The 22,946-nt window shown below is 42.5% G+C and overlaps 1 protein-coding gene across 3 annotated transcripts in view; it reads left to right on the top strand.

Annotated features, from left to right (window-relative positions):
• The first annotated feature begins 2,727 nt into the window (after positions 1–2,727).
• LOC140466721 (solute carrier organic anion transporter family member 1C1-like) overlaps positions 2,728–22,946 on the top strand; it is a 66,643-nt gene continuing 46,424 nt past the window's right edge. Inside the window, exons 1-9 of one of the 3 annotated variants that reach the window (XM_072562238.1) lie at positions 2,728–2,822; positions 4,491–4,657; positions 8,273–8,414; positions 8,510–8,642; positions 12,113–12,225; positions 12,324–12,470; positions 12,553–12,651; positions 16,181–16,423; positions 19,649–19,813. In XM_072562238.1, the coding sequence (XP_072418339.1) occupies positions 4,571–4,657; positions 8,273–8,414; positions 8,510–8,642; positions 12,113–12,225; positions 12,324–12,470; positions 12,553–12,651; positions 16,181–16,423; positions 19,649–19,813 (1,129 nt within the window). In that variant the 5' untranslated portion in view covers positions 2,728–2,822; positions 4,491–4,570. Of the gene's footprint in view, positions 2,823–2,888; positions 3,062–4,320; positions 4,396–4,490; positions 4,658–8,272; positions 8,415–8,509; positions 8,643–12,112; positions 12,226–12,323; positions 12,471–12,552; positions 12,652–16,180; positions 16,424–19,648; positions 19,814–22,946 lie in introns of those variants that run through there. The other 2 variants (XM_072562237.1, XM_072562236.1) reach the window with 2 other exon arrangements.

Raw genomic sequence — 22,946 nt, forward strand, 5'->3', positions numbered from 1 at the left:
GTGTGTTAAATGTAGGGATCTTAGGAGGGAACCCAGACCCCTCATGCCCTCACCACTTCAAGCTGAAAATGATTGCAAACGAATGCATATTGCCCAAATATCCTGAACTCCAGTGTGAGCTAATATCTTTTCAGCTCAAGGATCCAAATGCAAATCCTGAATAAATTGGCTTTCCTACCTAAGGTTTGACAGATCTGATACATTTCCTTCAAAATGGCACATTACCAAACTTCAGCTGAACATTTCTTTGAGCTGCTTCTGCTCTGCCACTGTTAATGGAGACCAGAAAGAATATTTGGAGAATAACCAGGAGATTCACTCCCCAATCTCAAAGCCCAAATCCATCTTTCTTGTCCACCGTTCATTTCTCAGCTGGTAGGCATTCTGTCAGGAGTGACTTCTTGCTTCATCCTTCAAAGCCTTTCCACCACCTACAAGACACAAGCCTAGAATGGGATGGACTATTCCATTGCTTGGATGCATGTAGCTTGCTACAGAAAACAAGATGCCCAATGCCACAGCAGCTCAGGCAGCATCCAAGGAGCAGGAGAGTCGACACTTTGGGCATAAGCCCTTCATCAGGAATTGCCCGAAATGTCCACCCTCCTGCTCCTCAGATGCTGCCTGACCAGCTGTGCTTTTCCAGTGCCATACTTTTCGGCTCTGATTTCCAGCATCTGCAATCCTCACTTTCTCCTCCTCGATGGACTAAAGGGCCTTTCTCTGCACTGTAGCCCTGTATGACTCTATTTACCACTGAGTTACTTTTCAACAATTACTCAACTTATTTCTGCTGGTCCGAATAGCAAGTATCATCTAGGATTTCATTCTTTTTATTCACACACGGGACATGGATGTTGCTGGCTGGGCCAGCATTTATCGCCCATCCCCAGTTGCCCTTGAGAAGGTGGCAAAGAGCTGCAGTCCACATGCTGTAGGTTGACTGACATAGCCTTTAAGGAGGGATATCTCGGAATTTGACCCATCAACAGCGAATTATGGTATGTTTTCAAGTCAGAATGGTGAGAGGCTTGAAGGAGAACATGCAGGTGGTGGTGTTCCCATGTATATGCTTCCTTTGTCCTTCTAGATGGAAGTGTTTTTGGGTTTGGAAGGTGTTGTGTAAGAAATTTTGGTGAATTTCTGCAGTGCATCTTGTAGATGATACACATTGCTGCTACTGTGCATCAGTGGTGGAGGCAGTGGATGCTTGTGGTGCCAATGAAGAGGATTGCTTTTCCTGGATGGTGTCAAGCTTCTTGATTGTTGTTGGAGCTGCACTCACCCAGGCAAGTGGGATGTGGGCATCACTGGCATGGCCATCACTTATTGCCCTTACTGCAGCGAAGAGTTGCTGTTGGCCTGTAGTCACGTGTAAGCCAGACCTGGTAAGGGTGGCAGTTTCCTTTACTAAAGGTTCTGGGGAGTCAGGACGTGTGTTAGACACCACAGTACTCCTAAGTCTCTGACCTGCTCTTGTAGCCATTGCGTTTAAGTGGCAAGTCTAGTTGAGTTTATGGTCAATTGTAATCCCCAGGATGTCGATAGCAGGCGATTCAGTAATGGTAAAACTATTGAATGTCAAGGATCAGTGGTTAGAATACCTCTTACTGGAGATGGTCACTGCCGGTCATTTGAGTGATGTGAATGTTACTTGCCACTTTTTAGTCCAAGCCTGGATAGAACACAGAACCTAGGATTGTTTAGCACAGAAACAGGTCCTTGCCCACCATATTGTGCTGAACATGACACCAAATGAAACTAATCCCTCTGCCTGCCCTTGATCCATATACCTCCATCATTTGAACATTCTTGTGCTTATCCAAAAATCCTTAAATTCCCTTATCGTATCTGCCTCCACCATCGCCCCAGACTCCGACCACTCTCTGTGTAAAAAAACTTATCCCTCACCGCTCATTTGAACTTTCTCCCTCTCACCTTAACTGCATGTCCCCTTGTATTAAATATTTCAACTCTGGGAAAAAGATTCCGACCATCAACCCTATCGACGCATCTCATAAATTTATAAAGTTCGATCAAGTCTCCCCTCAACCTCCTCCGCTCAAGAGAAAACACCAGAGTTTTTCTGGCCTCCCCTTATAGCTCATCCCCTCTCATCCAGGCAGCATCCTGGTAAACCTCTTCTGCACCCTCTCCAAAGCCTCCACATCCTTCCTGTAACATAGCGACTAGAATTGAATGTCATGCTCTTAAGTTTGGCCAAACCAGAGTCTTATAAAGCTGCGACATGGCATCCTGATTCAATTCCCTGATGAATAAAGGCATGCATGCCATACGCCTTCTTTACCACCCAATGTGGCCATTTCCAGGGAGCTATGGGACTTGAACCCCAAGATTCGTCTGTATATCAATGCTGTTCAAAGTCCTATCCTCTGTTCTGACTTTATAATGGAGGGAAGGTTATCGATGAAGCAGATGATGAAGATAGTTAGGCTTAGGACACTATCCTGAGAAACTCCTGAAAAAGATGTCCAGGAGCTGGGATGATTGACTTCCAATGTCCTATATTCACCATGCAGAGAGAGGGAGATCCCCCTGACTCCCATTGATTCCAGATTTGCTTGGGCTCTTTAATGCTATGTTCAGTCGAATGTGTCTTGATGTCAAGGGCTGGCACTACCAACTCTTTATCCTTTTCAAGACTTATGCCAGAACAAGCTTTTAAATCACGTGCTCCCAAGCGGAAACTGAACAGTTTGAATGATGATAGCAGCAAGACTTTATTTTTAATTGCATTACCAACAGTTACTTGGGACACGGGACACGGCAGCTCGTGTGAGGAATTTGCAAAGACGAATAAGGCAAGTTCGACATTGTAAAATTTTAAAAAAGCGTTGGAAATAGTTAGCAGCGTTGGTGGTCTCTTTGGAGAAAGAAACGGAGTTAATGTGTTGAGTTCAACATGCCTTCAAGTAACAATTGTATTTTTTTTTTCAAAATCGTCAAATGACGTCCGAAAAGATTTCTGACTGAGATTAAAGATGCATTTGGAAATTATTAGTCCTTCCCTAGCCCCCAAGTGCACTTAAAGCAGCATTGGGTGAGTGTTCAATTTAAATTGCACTTTGACGCAAATGTATGTTCCTTTCAGTGGCCAGCAAACTTTCTGCCTAGAGTGAGATTCCACGTTTTCTAAACTGCTGAGTGCATTCGGTTGGAAATTTTTAAAGTGCCGATAGCATTTTCAATCTCTGTGTAACAGATAAACTTTACTAAAAGGCAGTTCAGATCAGCGACAAAAAAAACACTTTGGGAAAGAGACGTGTAGAGTATTGGAACTGTGAATCACTCCAACTTTTATTTTTGATCATGCACTTAATTACTCTGAGTAACATTTCAAACTCCAATTTTGTTTCTGTAATGTGTTGGAACCTTCAATAAAGAGCATTAAAAACCATGACCATTCACAGGGGTCAGCAGTAATTTTGCTCAACGCCCTGTATTTTGTCTTAATTTGTTAATGAACTGGATGAAAGGTTTAATTGTGTGAAGAAGTCCGATTTTACAAAGCCCCTTCGTGTGCTCATTTTTAAAGAGAATAAAAGATGTTACTGCTTGACTTCGGTGAGATCTCTTGCGCTTTAATTCCGGTTTTAACCAGCGAGAAATTAATTGTAACTCTATGTGACTTAAGATCCCAGCAATGTTGAATCTTCAAAATGGCTCTTACTAAAGGCGAGTTCATTGTGGAAAGGGTTAACATGTAGATTTGAGGAGGAAGAGATGCCCATGCCCAAGCCCAAAACTAGAGGGTATAGGTCTAAGATGTGAGGGGAAAGATTTAAAAGGGACCTAAGGGGTAACTTTTTCATGCAGAGGGTGGTGCGTATATCCACCAGCTAGGTCATACCTTCTACCTGTGTTCACCTCTGCCCACCCCCTCCCCTCCACTTTGTCTGCAGCTCCTCCTACGCCCAACCCCAGTCTTGAAGAAGGGTTACACCTGAAACTTCGACTTCTCCACCTCTTGATGCTGCCTGGCTTGCTGTGTTCTTCCAGCATCTGCAGTTTCCTTTGTGTCTAGAGGAAGTGATGGAGGCTGGTACAATTACAGCATTTAAAAGGCATCTGGATAGGCACATGAATAGGAGAGGTTTAGAGGGATACATGCTCACAAATGGGAGTAGATTTATTTTGGATATTTGGTCAGCATGGACAAGTTGGACCGAAGGGTCTGTTTCTGTGCTGTATATCTCTATGACTCAATGTATTGATCACTAATGGTAGTGGGAAGGGTTAATGTCCTGATGTGGATTTGAGTGTGGGATGTCAGTGTGTTGATCATTAATGGTAGTAATGGGTTGGGTTCACTGAGAGAGTTAGGTCATCACAAGGAGCTGTCAGCCTCTGCCTTTGGCCAGGACTTCCAGCAAGGCACGGTCTCAAGTACTCTGCGTTAGATTTAATCATTTTGTGCTATATTGTCTACCCGTGTGTTGATGTCTGCCTTGATTTATTTACACTTATAGAAATCACTTCTTCACTGAGCGCAGACACCATTCCCAAGCTGTGAGGAATTGTGCACTCTCTACTGCCATACAGCTTCACAATGGAAATTCCAATCAAAGGAAACATTGCTTCGAAGACGGAGTTCCTGCCTGCAAATGAGAAACACTCCCGATTTAATAGTCTAAAGGTATGGAAATATTGGATGCTTTTGTCAAACTCTTTGAACCCCCATTGGTTCATGGACTCTTAAAGTCTCAACCCAAGACAGAGAGCTTTTTTTAAATTAACATCAGGTGCTATAACATCTCTAGGTCTTTATATAATGCTGCAAGCAATATTATTTGTATGTACGATATTTAAACCATGTCTGCTGGTCTACAGTTTTTAATATTTGTGTTTGGACATTTTGCTGAATAAGTTACCACATCCCCCCTGTAGTTTGCTCAGTGTTAAAGTTCAGCGCTTGCACAACCAAAAACTCAATGTGTTTGCTTTTTTGTGCCAGAATAAATCTGACATTAAGGGTGATTGAATTTGAATGTGGCAACACAAACTCCATTGAACTGCTTCCAATTCTCTCCTGGTTCAACCAGGGCACAATCACATGCACAGAAAGAGGCCATTTGGTCAATCGTGTTAGTGTCTGACTGTGTCAAACTTGGTTACACAAAATATACCTCTCTAGTATCTTCATTCAATCTCCAGGGTGTCATCCTGTTGACCAGAAACTGAACTCTGCCAACCATCTAACTCCTGGGATGACTCTGATTTGATTTTTGTTTCACAGTATTGAATCCATGAAAATGAACAACAATTCAAAACCATATTGGCCACAGTATCAGAGACCTGTAGATCTGAGTAGTAGTTGTTTCTAATCAACCTGCTCGGAGATGTTATGACACCTCTGGAGCAAGTGGGACTTGAACCCAGATCTCCTGACCTAGAGTCGAGAGTGTGGTGCTGGAAAAGCACAGGAGGTCAGGCAACATCCGAGGAGCAGTAGCATCAGCGACCAACGAAATTCAGTCCAAACTTTGGCAAGCTAAGTTTCGGAAGCAGAGTGCTCCATGGATGCAATTTGCTTTATTTAGAACTTGGAATCTGTCTTTGAAGAATCACTTAGGATGGATAGTGTAGGATTTAGAGTTCAGCAGAAGTATTCCACCCCAACCCTCTTTACATTAGTCACTTTCCAAGGGTGCACTATGAGTCTTCCAGTCTCTGTGCCAATGTTTTGGGGAGTCTGGGAACCTTCTGTAAATCAGCTTTATCAACGGCTCCACAATGGCCAATTATGTGAGTCATAGTCATACGAGTCAGACAGTATGGAAACAGACCCTTCAGTCTAACCAGTTCCTGCCAAACATAATCCCAAAATAAACTAGTCCCACCTGCCTGCGCTTGGCCCATATCCCTCCAAATATTTTGTCTTCTTTAACTTATCCAAATGTCTTTTAAACGGTGTAACTGTCCCTCTATCTGCCACTTCCTCTGAAGTTCATTCCACACAGAGAAAAAAAATTGCCCTTTATGTCTCTTCCAAATCTTTCTCCTCTCACATTAAAAATATGCCCCTTTGAAATTCCCCACCCTGGGAAAAGGACACCTGCCATTCACCTTATCTATACCCCTTATTATTTTTCAAGTTTCTCCTTTACCTCCTACACTCTAGCAAACAAACGTCCCAGCCTATCCAACCTCTCCTTGTAACTTACATAGAAAAGATAAAATATGTTCTTATATTGTCAAATTGAGTATAGTTTTGAAGCCATCATACTTGAATGATGCAATACCATGATAAAAGCAGACCTTGAATTCTGCTCTGTATTCTCATCATTGTGAGTCAAGTTATAGACGATAACTGTGAAGATTTTAGAAAGAAACAAGCCTGGGCAATGTTCAGGCCTTGCCACATTTGGACAATATGTCCAACCATAATATTTTCTTAGATGTTAAGCAGCTTATAAATGTGAGTACACATGTTGCTGAACAGTCCAACCTGTTATTATTGCCCTCAACTTCCGAGAAACACCAGTTAAGTGCCACGTTTACTCATTTGTTTTTGCAATGTGGGCATTTCTGGCTGGGCCAGCATTTATTCACCATCCCCAGTTGCCCTTTAGAAGGTGGGTGGCAAGCTCACCTCTTGAAACCCACAATGCCGTTAGGGAAAGAGATCCAGGAGTGTTGAAGGCATGGTGACATATTTTCAAATCAGGGTGATGAATAGCTTGGAAGGGAATTTTCAAGTGGCAATGTGCCTGTGTGTCTGCCAGTCTTGACTGACTAAATGACAGCGGTTGTGAGTTTGGAAGGTGTTACATTGAATGTTTTGCAGTGCTAATGGTATACACTACTGTTATTGAGCTTTGGTGATGGGGAGGGTGGATGTGTACGGATGTGTTTCAAATGCAGCAAACTGATTTGACCTGAACGGTGTTAAGCTTCTTGAGTGTTTTTGGAGCTGCACCCCTCCAGGCAAGTGGAGAGCATTCAACCACACTGCTGCCTTGTGCCTTGTAGATGATAGAGAAGCTTTGGGGAAAGTGAGGACTGCAGATACTGGCGATCAGAGTCGAAAAGTCTGGCGCTGGAAAAGCACAGCAGGCCAAGCAGCATCTGAGGAGCAGGAGAATCGATGTTTCAGCCATAAGCCCTTCATCAGAAATTTGGGGGGGGGTGGGGAGTTGATGGTGGGGGGAGTTGCTGAGAGATAAATAGGGAGGTTGGGGGAGTAGGAGGGGGAGGGGGGCTGACAGATAAATAGGAGGGGTGCTGGGGCTGGGGGGAAGGCAATAGGTAGTTGCAGATGGAGGGTGGTGGTGATAGATCAGAGTGGAGGGTGGAGTGTATAGGTGGGAAGGAAGATGGACAGATAAGGCAGTTCAGGATAGGGCAGTGTCAGGTTAGACGGTTGGATCTGGGATGAGGTGGGGAGTAATAAGAACAGTTACTTGCTCCAGGATAACCAACCTCTGCCCTGCTCTTGTCATTATTTTATTTATATGGCTATTTCAGTCCTGTTTCTGGGCAATGGTAAGCCCAGCATGTTAAAAGTGGGTAATTCAACAATGGTAATGTTAGTAAATGCCTGGTTGTGAGTGATACTTGCCACTTATCAGCACAAGCCTGGGCATTGTTCAGGCCTTGCTGCATTTGGACACGAACTCCTTCAGTATCTGAGCAGTCATGAATGGGGTTGGTGTTGTGCATTCATCAGCAAATAGCCCCAGTTTTAACTTTATGGTAGAAGAATTCATCATTGAATCAACTGAAGATGCTTGGGCCTAGGGCACTCCCCTTAGGAACACCTGCCGAGATGTATAGGAGCTGAGATGTCCGATCCCCAACAATATAGCCATCTTCATTTGTGTCAGTATGACTCCAACCAGTGGAGTATTTCTTCTGATTCCCATTGATTCTAATTTCACTAGGATTCCTTGATGGTCCTTGACATTTGTGTGGTGCTAACATTACCAGGCCAGAAGTTAACTTGTTAACCAGTGGTTCACTACTGTCAATGGATCAAACAGTTAGTGATGCCATAAAGATGTGCAAGAACTCAACTAAAAAAAAACAGGAATGTGTAGAAGGTTGAAAGACACAATAAAAGATTGAGAAATATCCTCAAAATCCTATTGGCAAATCTTTCTTCTGTGGAAATGCATTCGTACAATACAATTCCTGATGAAGGGCTTATGCCGAAATATCGACTCTCCTGTTCCTTGGATATGTTTTGATGATTTCCAATTTAAATTGAAACCAATGAGTGTTTATTAACAACTGTCTCACATTTTCCTAGTTATTCCTTGCAGCCTTGTCCTGCTTGTACTTTGCAAAAGCGTTATCAGGGAGCTACATGAAGAGCACAATCACGCAGATAGAGAGACGCTTTGACATTCCGAGTTCACTCATCGGTGTTGTTGACGGAAGTTTTGAAATCGGTGAGTACTGATCTGAAAATTCTCAAACAGAACGGAAGCCAAGCTTGCATGTTATTAACAAGAAGGCCTATTTTGTTAATCTCTGTTTGGTTAAGGGAATCTGTTGGTGATTGTATTTGTGAGCTACTTTGGAGCAAAATTTCACAGGCCCAGGATAATTGCAATTGGAAGTATGGTCATGGCTATTGGAACTTTTCTGACAGCTTCACCTCATTTCTTCATGGGACGGTGAGTTTTCAAATTATAAGATGAGTTATAAATGCAGGCACATACTTACAATGCATACATTTTGTGTATGTTCTTTATGTGTTTAATAATACAGAATGCTAGAGCTCTGAAGGAGCTATTTGACCCTGTTATAACTCTGTTAGTTCCAGCTATTCAGATGGTCTCATTGCTCCTCTTTTTCACCATGGCCTTGCGATCATTACCAGTTCAAATATTTATCCAGTTTCCTATTGAAAATTACTATAGAATCGGCTTCTACCTCCTCTTCACTACATTCCAGCTTGTAACTTGCTGATTAATCTTTTTTTCTGCTTATTGCCTCTGGTTCATTATGAAGTTATATTAAATCTGCATCCTTTGGTTAGTGATCATTCTGCCACCAGAAGAATTGTTTCCTTGTTCACTGACTTTGAACATTAATCTACTTGGCTCCGAGGAAAACAATCCTCAAATTCTACATTTTGCACAAGACGGCAACATTTTAGTAATCCTCATTTGCACACTCTCCAGTAACTTGCAATCCTTCCCATAGTATAATGCTCATAACTGACCACGATGATCCACCTTGAGCCAAATATTTTGATTAGACTCCTTAGAATTGTTTTGTGATTTTGAACTACATGAAGGTTGCTATTGTGGTGTATTGTAATCATTTAACCCAATTTCCTTTTCCTGTACTGTCTGTCTCTGTGAATAAAGCTAAGGATCTCCTATGCCTTTTTGTTACAACCAGACCTTGGGCAATGTTTCCCAAGTTATGACTGTTCAGAAGAAAGACCCTAAATCTTTAAGGTCTCAGCTGAGAAGGGATGAACTAGTTTCCCTTTAGTTTCTGCGGCTCAGTGAATATCTTTCTCCCAAACCAAATTAATTTTGTTTTATAAGGGACAAATTTAACTAGGTATTTGTGAGTTAACAGAAGAATGAGCTATATGTTACAAAATGCAAAGCAGGAATAATAATGCAACAAGCGCACACAGAATAGAAATAAAATAATCTATAGATTAGATAAAAGATAAAAGTGGTACAGATCAGTTTGGTTGAGTGGCCGGCCTGTTCTTGTGCAGTATTGTTCAGTGAGGTTCATGAAAAGTAGAAAATGGCACATTGCTATTGAAAGTTTGAGTTTAGGATCCTTGTTTTTACAGTCAATTGAAATTGTTCTGTCCTGTTTCCTTTTGACTGGCTAGTAACACTCAGCAACAGAGTTCTTCTTGTCCTGTTGCTTTTGACTGACTTGCGGTTCATTGACTTCTCACACTTGGAGCTGGGAGTCCTTTCAACTGCAGTGCAGCAGTGACTCGAGGATAGACCTCCATTTTACAGCACACAAGAGCATGTCAGTAAACATGAAATATACACTAGCACACTTTCTTCATCAACAAGCACAGATCAGACTCGGTCCTATTCCGCCCTCTTTCTCCAGTATGTCACTGATATTATCAGTGTTGCTTTCCTCTCTTGTCTAGAATCCGAAACGTTTAGCAATTTTGCTTCCAATTTCCACCCCACTCTCACCTTCTCTTGGTCTATCTCTAACTACTCCCTTCCCTTCCTCGACATCTCTGCTCTGGGCCACAAATGTCCACTACAAACCCACCGACTCCCACGGTTGCCTTGACTATACATCCTCACACCCCACTTCCTGTGACGGCTCCATTCCATTCTACCAGTTCCTCTGTCTCCATCGCATCTGTTCTGATGATGCCACCTTTGACAAGGGAGCCACTAATATGTCCATCTTCTCCATCAACCGAGGATTCCCCAGCACCGTAGTTGACAGGGCCCTCAACCGGGTCCAACCCATATCCAGCACTTCAGCCCTCATCCCCTCTCTTCCCTCCTCCAACAACAATAGGATTCCCTTTGTCCCCTACCATCCCACCAATATCCACATCCAGAGGATTAGTAGCTGCCATTTCCATCACCTCCAGCGGGATGCTGCCACCAAACACACATTCCCTTCCTCTCCCCTCCCTTGTCAGCATTCCACATTGGACCGTTCCCTTCAAGACACCCTGGTCCACTCTTTCCACCGCCTCCCAAACCACCATCACCAACCACACACCCCGCACACTCCCCACACCCTTCCTTGGAACCGCAGAAGATGTAACACCTGTCTGTTTACTTCCTCCCTCCTCCACATCCAAGGGCCCAAACACATCTGCACTTTACCCGCACTTCACACAATCTAGTCTGCTGCATTCGCTGTTCACAATGTGGTCTCCTCTACGTTGGGGAAAGAAAGCGTAGACTGGGTAACCATTTCACACAACACCTGCATTCTGTCCATAAAAAAAGACTCTGAGCCTCAGGTTGCCTGCCACGTTAGCACACTGCCCTGTTCCCTGGCCAACCATTTAAGGTTTGCTGCGGTACTCCAGGCAAAGCTCAGCGCAAACTGGAGGGACCGCAACTCATTTTCCACTCGCAAATTCTACAGCCTTCATGATTCAATATCAAGTTAACAATTGGAGAACTCGAGGCATCTTGTCACATGTCGTTACCCCAGCTCCCATACACCAGGCCTTGTTATTGCATGGTCTGCTGTTACATATACTGGATTAGTGGTGCTGGAAGAGCACAGCAGTTCAGGCAGCATCCAACGAGCAGCGAAATCAACGTTTCGGGCAAAAGCCCTTCATCTTTTACCTTGCTGTTACATATAACCCATTTGCCAGCTACTAAGAGTTCCCATATATAGCTATTCATCTTCCTAGGCTGACCGTTATCTACTCCTTTGTCTGTCCAATTGTTCTTCTCTCTGAGCTCTATATCCACCTAACATTTACTCCTTACTCCCCTCTATCATTTGCATAAAAACTGATCTTTTTACCATCAGTTCTGAGGAACGATCACTAGACCTGAAACATTACTACGATTTCTCTCCACAGATGCTGCCACACCTGCTGAGCTTTTCCAGTAATTTCTGTTTCTGCCTCTGATTTCCAGCTCCACTGTTCTATTCTCAAGGTTTCTGAGTTTATGTCAATGCAAACCTTGAAATTATTCTCTGTATATCCAAATCCACAATATTATTATGTAGCAAAAGGGATGGTCACCACTGTATACTTCCTGAAAAACAATGCTCTCTGATTTCTGACCCTGAGCCAAAATTGTGTCTAGGCATCTCCCTTTAATTCTACAGACATCAGTTAGCCAATAAGTATATTAGGCCATAGTTTATTGCATTTTTAAAGTCTGCATATACATCGATTGAATTGCTATCATCTTTCCTCTCCTTTGTATTATGATCTTTGTTGAAATAATACATGCATACTCTATTTAGGACTGCGTGGTATAACATGTGAGTGTTATATTTATGTTAAGTTTCTGCTCCCTTTAAATGCAACTTCAGTGGGAGTATAAACACTATTCCTAATGTAGGCCTTGCTTTCACTGAATATACACCTGCACATGTCATGCATACCACATGCATTAAAAGCCGATAACACTTCTGCTTGTTCCAGTTACAACTATGAAACTGCACTTACATTTTCAAGCAATTTGACCATGAGCATCTCCCAGTGTTCAAACACATCAAAAGATATGACAACCCCAGCACCTGAGGAAAACTCTTCAGGTAAGCTCCTTCCTAGTAAATACACCCATGGATTGAGTTAAACATCAATGATCGACATTGAATCATTGTTTTCTGACATATCCGATGTTTTGTTTCAGGTTGTGAGAGAGCAGCAGGCTCCTCCATGTGGATGTACATATTTCTCGGAAATCTTTTGCGGGGGATTGGTGAAACGCCGACAGGCCCGCTGGGGATATCGTATCTTGATGATTTTGCCACACAGGAAAATACTTCTTTCTATATAGGTATTGTGAAGTTGATATGAGCAGCTCAATATTGTGAGTTGTTAGAAAGCATTTTGAGAAATTTTTCTTTCTCGTGCTTTAGGAATTTTGTACGCGGTTGCCCTGATAGGCCCATTGTTTGGATATTTATTGGGATCGTTTTGTGCGAAGCTGTTTGTAGACATTGGCTTTGTTGACTTAGGTAAGGAACTTTTAAAGATTTTGGTTTCTTTCAAACTGTTGTATTTTGATGTTTGTCAGGTAAAATGATTGTGGTGCATACCTGACCATTACTATATAAGCCTCACATTCCGACGTGGTATCTGCTGTCCATGTATAATGCAAGCCAGCTCACAGGTCATATTGAAGCTGGCTTTAAGAGTAGCTATGAAGGGCAAAGTAATCTGCTTACAAGAGGGATGTAGTCAGAAGTAACTGGATACCAGGTTATAGTCCCACAAGTTTATTTGAAATCACAAGCTTTCAGAGCGTGCCCCTTCAGGCGAAATGGCTTCACTTTGACGAAGGAGCAGTGCTCCGAAAGCCAATTATTTCAAATGAGCCTGTAGGACTGGACATACTCATCATCTATTCCACTAATTCCTCCTCCCCCTTTAACACAATAAGAATGATTATTTTCTAGTCCCCTTCAGTTATAAAGAAGAGTCTTTTGGGGTGAAAAGATAATTTTGTTTTCTCTCTCGACAGATGTTCCCAGACTAGCTGAATTTCTCCAGCAATTTCTGTTTATGCTTCAGGTTTCCAGCATCTGGGGTGTTTTGCTTTCATTAGTGTGTGTTTTGTCAGTTGTTTGTATGCAGTGTACAGTGACTTCAGTAAGCATTGAATGCAGATTATGCATAAGTCTGTGTTAGTCTGACAGTACAAATAGTTAAAGTTGTTAATATGTGCCACCTCAGGCAACGGTGTGGAGTTTGTACATTCTCCCAGTATCTGCATGGGTTTCCTCTGGGTGCTCCAGTTCCCTCCCACAATCCAAAGATGTGAAGGTTAAGTGGATTGGCCATGCTAAATTGCCCATATTGTTGAGGGTTGTGTATGTTAGGCTGATTAGTCATGGGGAATGTTGGGTTACAGGAATGGGGTGGGACTAAGTGGAACACTCTTTAGATGGTTGATGTGAAAATAGACCATTTGGCCCGAGTCCATAGAATCTGTGGATTTATGGTTCTATAAAAGGGCAGCATAATGGCTCAGTGGTGAGCATTGCTGCCTCACTGCTGGTTCGATTCCACCCTTTATGCAAACTCCACACAGACAGTTGCCATTCTCCCCATGTCTACATAGATTTCCTCCCCCAGTCCAAAGATGTGTAGGTTAGGGGGATTGTCTATGCTGAAATTGTCCACAGTTTTCAGGCTAGGTGGATTATCCATTGTAATTGTGGGGTTATAGGATATGGTGGGGGAGCTGTGTCTGGGAGGGATGCTGTACGGAGGGTCAGTTCAAACATGATGGGCTAAATGGCTTTGGGGATTCTGTGATTCTATGATATACTTTCAAGTCATGTATCTCAACATATGCCAAAGAGACTGAGGTCCGTGTTATGTGAGCTAACATATAGGGCAACACTCAGACCATATTCAACGGACAGCGCTGTTTGACTGAAGAAACCATGTCACGTGAAATGAATAAAAAGGAGAATGTCCACCTAGAGTTTGCTAAGAGACTGTCTCGGAGAGTTTATATGGATGTGGACAGCATGACCATGAAAGAAAGTGAAGCTGAAGAGCTGGTGATTTAAGAGGTGTAATGAAACTCTGGTGGGCAGCTGCCTCACAGCACCAGGGATCCAGGCTTGATTCTAGCCTTGGGTGACTGTCTGTCTGTGTGGAGTTTGTACATTCTCCCTGTGTCTGTGTGGGCTACCTCCACATGCTCCTGCTTCCTCCCACAGTCCAAAGATATGCAGGTTAGGTGGGTTGGCCATACAAAATTGCCCAAGGTATCTAGGGATGTGGCAAGGTAGATGGGTTAGCCATGGGAAATACAAGGTTAAAGGAATGGGGTGGGTCTGGGTAGGATGCTCTTCAGAGGGTCAATATGGACTGGATGAGCTAAATGGCCTGCTTCCAAACTCTGGGGATTCTATATATCAAAAGAAAAATTGGCTGGTCCTCAATACTGTTATTTACTTCTGAGCATAAATGCAAATATTGAATTTTATTTGTTTCAAACATGTCAATTAAGTGACATTAAAGGGACAAGAGAGAAAGAAGGAAATGGGACACTATCGATCTGATCTAATTCTGGTCACAAAGACTGATTCTTCATATCTATTGTCTTTTTTTACACTGATCTCGAATTCTAATCACCAAATAATTTTATTCAAATCTAGTTTGCAAAATTTTTGTGGTGCTCTAAAGTTCAAAACAAAACCCACTTTTAGAAAGTTTCAGCGTTGATGTTTGTGAGTGTATTTTCTCAGACCTCTGTATCTGCACAGTAGACTAGTTAGTAAGGTTAGGCCACATTAGATCTGGGGGAGTTGGCCAATTGGATACAAAATTGGCTTGAAGGTAGAAGACAGAGGTTGGTGGTAGAGGATTGCATTTTGGACTGGAGGCCTGTGACCAGCGGTGTGCCACAGGGATCGATGCTGGGTCCAAAACTTTTTGTCATTGATATAAATTATTAGGCTGTGAATGTAGGAGGGATGGTTGATAAGTTTGCAGATGCCACCAGAATCGTTGCTGTAGAGGATAGTGAAGAAGATTATCTCTGAGTATAACACGACCTTGATTAGATGGGGCAATAGACCAAGGTGTAGCTGATGGAGTTTAATTGAGATAAATGTGATGTGTTGCATTTTGGTAAGGCAGGACTTATACAGTTAATTGTAAGGCCCTGGGGGAGTGTTGTTGAACAAAGAGACTTGGGGGTACAGGTGCACAGTTCCTTGAAAGTGGAGTCGTAAGTAAGCAGAGTGTAAAGAAGGCCTTCATTGGTGAAAACATTGAGTATAGGAGTTGGGATGTCATGTTGTAGCTGTATAGGATGTTGGTGAGGCCACTTCTGGAATACTGTATACTCGTCTCGTTGCCCTTCTATAGGAAAGATGCTGTTAAATCTGAAAGGGTGTAGAAAAGGTTTACAAGGACATTGCCAGCACTGCAGGATTTGAGCTATATGAAGAGGATGGATAGGTTGAAGTTATTTTCCCTGGAGCGTCAGATGCTGAGGGGTGACATTATGGAGGTTTATAAAATCATGAGGGTAAATAGACAAGGTCTTTTTCCTAGAATGGGAGAGGGCATTGGTTTAAGGTGATAGGGGAAATATTTAAAAAGGATGTGAGGGGTGCCTTTTTCATGTAAAGGGTGGTGCGTGTATGAAACAAGCTACCAGAGGAGGTGAATACAATTACCGATATTTAAAAGGCATCTGGATGGAAAAATGAATAGCAATTGTTTAGATGGATATGGGCCAAATGCTGGCAAATGGGACTAGATTAATTTAGGATATCTGATCAGCACAGACGAGTTGGACCAAAGGGTCTGTTTTCAAGTTGAATGACTGTATGACTCTACATACTGTGCACAGACACTTGATGCTTTGATACACTGACTGTAGTGCAATAGTGAATAATGTGGCATTCTGACTGTACATAAATGTACATGCATTACAATACTGTTCCTCACTTTCCTTGAATAATAGAACAATGTAACAGTATCTCCAGAATAACATGCCCTTGAATATCTGTTTTCCAGAGAGAGTTACAATCACGTCAAAGGATGCAAGATGGGTTGGTGCCTGGTGGCTTGGGTTTCTAATTGCTGGTGCATTTTCGCTTCTTTTTTCCATACCATTCTGGTTCTTTCCCAAGTCTCTAACCAAGGAGACGAGGAAAAAGGAACTTGGCAAAGCCTCTGAAAAGATAGATGTCCTGATACCGGAGCAAAGTGAACCTGCAAGGAACAACCCCAAACCAAAAATCTCTGAAGTGGACCAAGGCGAGTCTCAAAACTTTTACTAATTTTCACTACCATATCTATCATTTGTTTCATTCAATAAGCTATTTGTGGGATCTTTTCATTATGATGTATGATTTCCTGTTAATCAAATATATATTTACAAAATTTTATGATTTTCAAACATCTATCGACAATTAAGTATCTTACATTTCAAGCCAATTGTCAATGTCCATGTTGCTTTATCCCATAAACAACAATTAGATAAATGACCAGATCATCTCTTTAAAGCATTGGTTGAGGTAGATATGTCAGCCAAGATAACTGAAGAACTCAACTGCATTGTTTCAGTACAAGTCTAGTGGGGCTTTGGTTTAACATGACACCCAAAAGGAAGTGCCTCTGTCCAGTTCACTCACTGGAAACTGCGTGAGACTAACAGTTTTAGTTAATTGCTCCAGTGTCTTGGGGTGGGGTTTGATTCACAAGCGTCTAACACTGAGGTGAGGCTGAGACAAAAATACCAGCAGTGACAGGAGGAGGCCTCGAAGTCACCATTAACAAACAGGTTACCAACTATTTAGCCCTAAGTGGCCTGGCTCTAATGTGATGATTTCATGCTGTAAAATGCCATCCTTCATGTGGAGTCAGGTTCAAGGAAAGCAGTAACTATTTGGCCTCAGTCAGCAACCTCTACATGCAGCTTGTTTTATCACCAACTTCAAACTGCATGTCATTTTAAATAATTGTAATTTGCTGCCAGAGGAAAGCATGCTACTAAGTGGTTACAACCCTGAGTGGGGTTGCAAAGTTATGAAGAAGCTAGGATGTTTTAAAGTGGGGCCTGCATTATATAAAGCAAGCCTGCCCATGTTTCCAATGGATCCATATCCTACTATATCCTCTGACAATCCCCCTCCATATCTGCAAATCCACCTTTTTTTTGTATCATCCACAAACTTACTAATTAGACCAGCTATGTTTTCCTCCAAGTCACTTATGCAGACCACGAACAGTAAGCGGTCCCAGCACTGATCCCTGTGGAACCCTCCATAGAAAACTTCCAGTGGAGGTGAATGTTATAATCCTGCCATGCCAGCTGATTTTTAAACCTCACCTGCTCTTGGAAGCCTACTTTAAGATGGGGCGTTCTATGAGCTGTGGTGGGGAGATGGGTCAGGATTAAAATTCTGGTCCTGTTCTGTGTTGCAAGCTCTCCTCAACTTGGTAGTTTCTATAAAGCAGACCCCCAGGAGAACCTTCATCTCGCTTGCAGAACTGATGTCTCACCAGCATGGCATCTGCAGTTTTTTTTGTCTCTAATTATTTTGTCCCTATTAGCTGGGTCTCCGTGTCATGGCAAAAGTTTAACCATTCAATGAGGAAGAGGCATTCTTTAACCTCAGTTTTTAACCTCTGTTATTGAAATGTATTCTTTGTTCAGAAATGTCTATTTAGAGAATTAATAGTTCACTTGGAAATGTCGTAGAAACTCACAGCAGATCGATTGACATTCAAACAGAGTAAAACACATTAATGTCATTTCCAGTCTGAAACTCCTCCATCAGAGCTGATTAAGGATTACCTACCTTAACGCATCAGTGGATTACCTTCATGGGTGATGAATGTCATGTTGCAAGTTTCCAGGATTTCATATTTTTCTTCGTTTTTTACTGGGGTTGGGGAGCGGGGTGGGGGACAAGGGAGTGGAGAAGAAGGGGGTTAAAATGACGATTTGGGTAAGGACAATCAAAGCGAGATAGCAAATCGTATCCAATTTTTCTGACATTGTTGTCAAGATTCCCAAGGCCACCACTTGTGAAACTTTGTAATTATATTTTCAGACGGATTTTGCTCTGCTGACATTGCTAAGCAATGTTTCGAAGAAAGGAGCTAAAGTTTTAGAGTGGTGATTCAGAAAGCTTTCCTTGATGTGACCCCATTTTAATGCCTTAGACTTTTTGTCCGACCCTTGCCTGAGAAAGTTTGGTGTACAGGAGTTGTTGAGCAGAGCAGGAAGCGATTTCAGTCATTGAGCAGGCAGAAGTGTTCATTACTTGGGATTTGGCAGTGGCAGGGGTACCTGGGAGTAGAATGCTTTAACTGTTGATCAGTGAGAGAGGGAGCAACAGTCTCCACTATTGACTAATAGTGCGGCTTTAGATTTTGTCTGTAAAAGGTGGCTCAGTTTGTTTAAAGCTAGTTGATAATCAAAGAGGCAGATGGGAACTTTGTCATTGTTTTCAAGTGTGGACGGTTCATAAAAGGGAGGAAGCCATTATTTGGTTGCTTTGGGTTAAATAGTACCCCATCTGGAATATTCACCAGGATGATATTTGGCGTAAAATGAAGGGAGTTAGCTAAACCTGCCTGGTATTCTTCGGAGTTGAGAAGTTTAAGAGGTGATTTAATAGAGCAGCTTCAACTTATCTGAAGGTTTCACAGGGTAGATAGAAAAACAACATTCAAATTAGATCATTTTGATGTTTTTTGTTCTTTTTTATTCATTCCTGGGATGAGGGTGTCTCTAGCTAGGGCAGCATTTATTGTCCAACCCTAGTTCCCTGGAGGGCAGTGAAGAGTCGACCACATTGGCTGTGGGGCTGGAGTCACATGCAGGCCAGACCAGATAAGGATGACATTTTCCTTTCCTGAAGGGCATTGGTAAACCAGATAGGCTTTTTTTCTGACAATCGACAATGGATTCATGGTCATCCTTGGACTCTTAATTCCAGTTGAGGGCAGATGGTGGAATTCAAAATCAATTTATAGAGTCACCTTTTGAATTCCACCATCTGCCCTGGTGCAATTTGAGTACGGGTCAGCAGAACATGAACTGGGAGGCTGGATAAACAGTCCAGCAAAATACCGCTACACCATCGCCTCCCTTCCATGTGAAGTCAGTGGACCACTTTTTAATCCGAGGGATAGTGGAAATGTGGACCTCCCACTCTATCAAGACTCTGAATGGTGGGAATCTTTTTTGAGACGGAGGTGGATTTATTTTTGTTGGTCAGGTATGTGACAGGTCAGCTGTGTTCTGATTGAATTCTGGAACAATCCGTGGGGCTTAGAGGTATAGTTGTGACTGTGACTTCTCAGGAAGCACGAGAAAACTTTGCCAAAGCTCCACAACAATGAGCTGCAATATAATTAAATTAGATTTCAAAAGTGCGAATGCTTGATTTAATGTGTTCTGTGCTGACAGAGAATACATTCACTGGTTGATCTAAAATAACACTGGCAATTTTTTTGTTGCTTTTCCAGGCTTCTTGTCATCGGTGAAAACACTCTTTTCAAATAGCATCTTTGTCCTGTACTTGGTGTCAATGGTCTTACAACTGAATGCTCTAATTGGCATGTTGACGTTTAAACCCAAGTTTATTGAGCAGCAGTATGGACAGTCCGCATCCAGATCCAACTTCCTCATTGGTTTGTACTTCTGTTGCCTCCATATCTAAGCCAAACAATATCCTGTTCTTGCATTCCTTTTATTCTCCATGAGTTCTTTGAGACAATAGCTAAACTGGATGGTAGGGGACGTTTGTCAGAACAGCGATGGTGGAATGAATGGTCATCTTTGATTTCGAATATTGTGCATGAGTTTTGGGGATTGAAACTTGTTCCAGCTTTTCTTTCTCTCACTGTAAGAAGGTGACTGGTTTCTTTATATTTTTTTTCTCCCTTTTCTCAAGGACACAGTCTGCATGGCACAAGTTGTTCAAGTTCACCTCAGAAATGCATTGGGCTGTTATTGCATGACACAGATTTTTAGTGACAAAGTTTTGTGTTTTCGCCAAGTCGAATGACTCAGGAGCACTTTTTTTTTAAAACAAAATTGCGGATGGAACCTGATTCAAGGAAGTTTGTGCCCATTCCCATTTTCAGCATTCTTCACTGGTGTGGGATATGGTTTAGGGAACCCTCCCATGTGCAGCATTCCTGGTTCAGTTATGGGGTGGACAGTTTGAACGTTTGCCCTCTTTTCTTTTCACTCGTCCCACACAAAAAAAAAATAAATTTAGTGCAGTTGAGGGTAAGTAAACATGGTTCCACGCACTCTGAGCAGGCATGTGCTTAATTGTCTCCCGTTGCTAAGCCTGATACATGACCAAGATAAAGCAAAGGGTACTAACCACTCTAGTCTGAGCTGGGCAACAGTGAATATTAAAATGGCCCATCCTTCTGAACATAAATGCACATTTTCAAAAAGCACTTCACCTTATTTGCATGTATGATTTGGAGATGCCGGTGTTGGACTGGGGTGTACAAAGTTAAAAATCACACAACACCAGGTTATAGTCCAACAGGTTTAATTGGAAGCACACTAGCTTTCGGAGCGACGCTCCTATCACCTGATGAAGGAGCGTCGCTCTGAAAGCTATTGTGCTTCCAGTTAAACCTGTTGGACTATAACCTGGTGTTGTGTGATTTTTAACTTTATTTGCATATAGCAATCTTGGGGAAAGTGCACCTTTGCATGGGATCCTGGAGTTTGTCCTTAATTTATGAATGGTTGTAAAGCTATTTTATTTTAGTGCTCCACTGCATCCATTTATAGTCCTATACAGAGCTATACCATAATTCACTGGCAAGTTCAAACACTAAATGGTAGCACCATGGTTTGACACTAGGTGACAGTGCAGTCACACCTATGTGAGAAATTGTGCATAGCCTCAATCACACACACAAATGTTAAAAGAGCCATTGAAAAATTGTGGGCAAAACATGTGTATTGAAAAATAAGAGAGCTGGCTGAGCAAGATATGAGGAATATCAGGACCGACAACTGGGACATTTAGTTTAGCCTTGATGGATTTATACCGTCTCCTCCATTTCTCACTCTCTCACTCTCTCACTCTCTCACTCTCTCACTCTCTCACTCTCTCACTCTCTCACTCTCTCACTCTCTCACTCTCTCACTCTCTCACTCTCTGTCTCTCTGTCTCTCTGTCTCAGTCGCTCACTCTCTCTGTCTCTCATTCTCTCTGTCTCTCTCTCTCTCTCATTCTCTCTTTTGTCTCTGTCTGCCTGTCTCTCTCTCTCTTCCACCCCCCCCCGACCAAACCCCTCGTTCTCTCTTCCCACCAACCCCATAGCCCAATAAGAATCTGAGAGAGCCAGGGCTGCACAGTTTGAGGAGCACATGGGCTGGAATATTAACTGGAGGACAGGGAGGGAGGAAGTGCAGAATGCAGAAACGTGTTGGGGGGGGGGGGTGGGGGGGGAAACCGATCCGGGTTTGGAAGCAGGATTCCGGTTGATACGGTATAGCAATGAGGACAGCTGAATTCCATTGTGAAACAAGGCAGAGAAAAGAAATGGCTTTCACAACAAGCCATGAGTGATGTCTTGTATGAAACAACAAAGGGGTGTTTAGTGAACTGTGGAGAGACAAAGGAGTGAAAAGTGAGCTAAAATGCTGAAAAAGGTACAAATAAATTAGAGACAGGGTAGCAATGAGACATGTGAAGATAGAAGGATTCTGTAATAAAGTCAGACAGAAAACCTTCAAAAATATACACTGTTCTTTGAATTTGTTCCAAAGCTAAAGTTCCTCTGAAACTGTGGGATGCTACAGACAATGAAACCTCTTTTTCTGCTCATGCTGGTTGTCATTGCTTCAATCCATCTACTGAATCCACATATGCAGTTCTCTCTCCACATATGTGTACAGTTCTGGTCGCCTCACTTTAGGAAAGATTTGGAAGCTTTGGAGAGGGTGCAGAGAAGATTTACCAGGATGTTGCCTGGAATGGAGAGTAGGTCGTACGAGGATAGGTTGAGAGTTCTCGGCCTTTTCTCGTTGGAACGGCGAAGGATGAGGGGTGACTTGATAGAGGTTTATAAGATGATCAGAGGAATAGATAGAGTAGACAGTCAGAAATTTTTACCCCGGGTACAACAGAGTGTTACAAGGGGACATAAATTTAAGGTGAAGGGTGGAAGGTATAGGGGAGATGTCAGGGGTGGGTTCTTTACCCAGAGAGTGGTGGGGGCATGGAATGCGCTGCCCGTGGGAGTGGTAGAGTCAGAATCATTGGCGACCTTTAAGCGGCATTTGGATAGGTACATGGATGGGTGCTTAATCTAGGTTAGAAGTTCGGCACAACATCGTGGGCTGAAGGGCCTGTTCTGTGCTGTATTGTTCTATGTTCTATGTTCTATATCTCCATATTCCACTTAAAATCAAAACACTGTGAAGGTGGAAATCTAAAATCAGGGCAGAAATATTAGCATGAGAGGTGACTCATTGAAATGGCAATGTGCTAAGTGAAGAACTTCCTTCTACGTCAGTCCTAAATGGAGCCATACAACATGGAAACAGACCTTTGTCCCAACTTGTCCATGCAGATCAGGTTTCCAATCTCACTTGCCTGCCTTTGGCCCATAACCTTTTCAACCTTTCCTATCCATTACCTATCATCATGTCTTTTAAATGTAATTGTAATCACCTCGACCACTTCCTTGGCAACTCGTTCCAAACATGCAACATGCTCTGTGTGGAAAAAGTTACCCCTCAAGACTCTTTTAAATTTATCTCCTCTGACCTTAAACTTATGCC

The sequence above is a fragment of the Chiloscyllium punctatum genome, chromosome 44, assembly GCF_047496795.1.
Source record: "Chiloscyllium punctatum isolate Juve2018m chromosome 44, sChiPun1.3, whole genome shotgun sequence".
Taxonomy (NCBI): domain Eukaryota; kingdom Metazoa; phylum Chordata; class Chondrichthyes; order Orectolobiformes; family Hemiscylliidae; genus Chiloscyllium; species Chiloscyllium punctatum.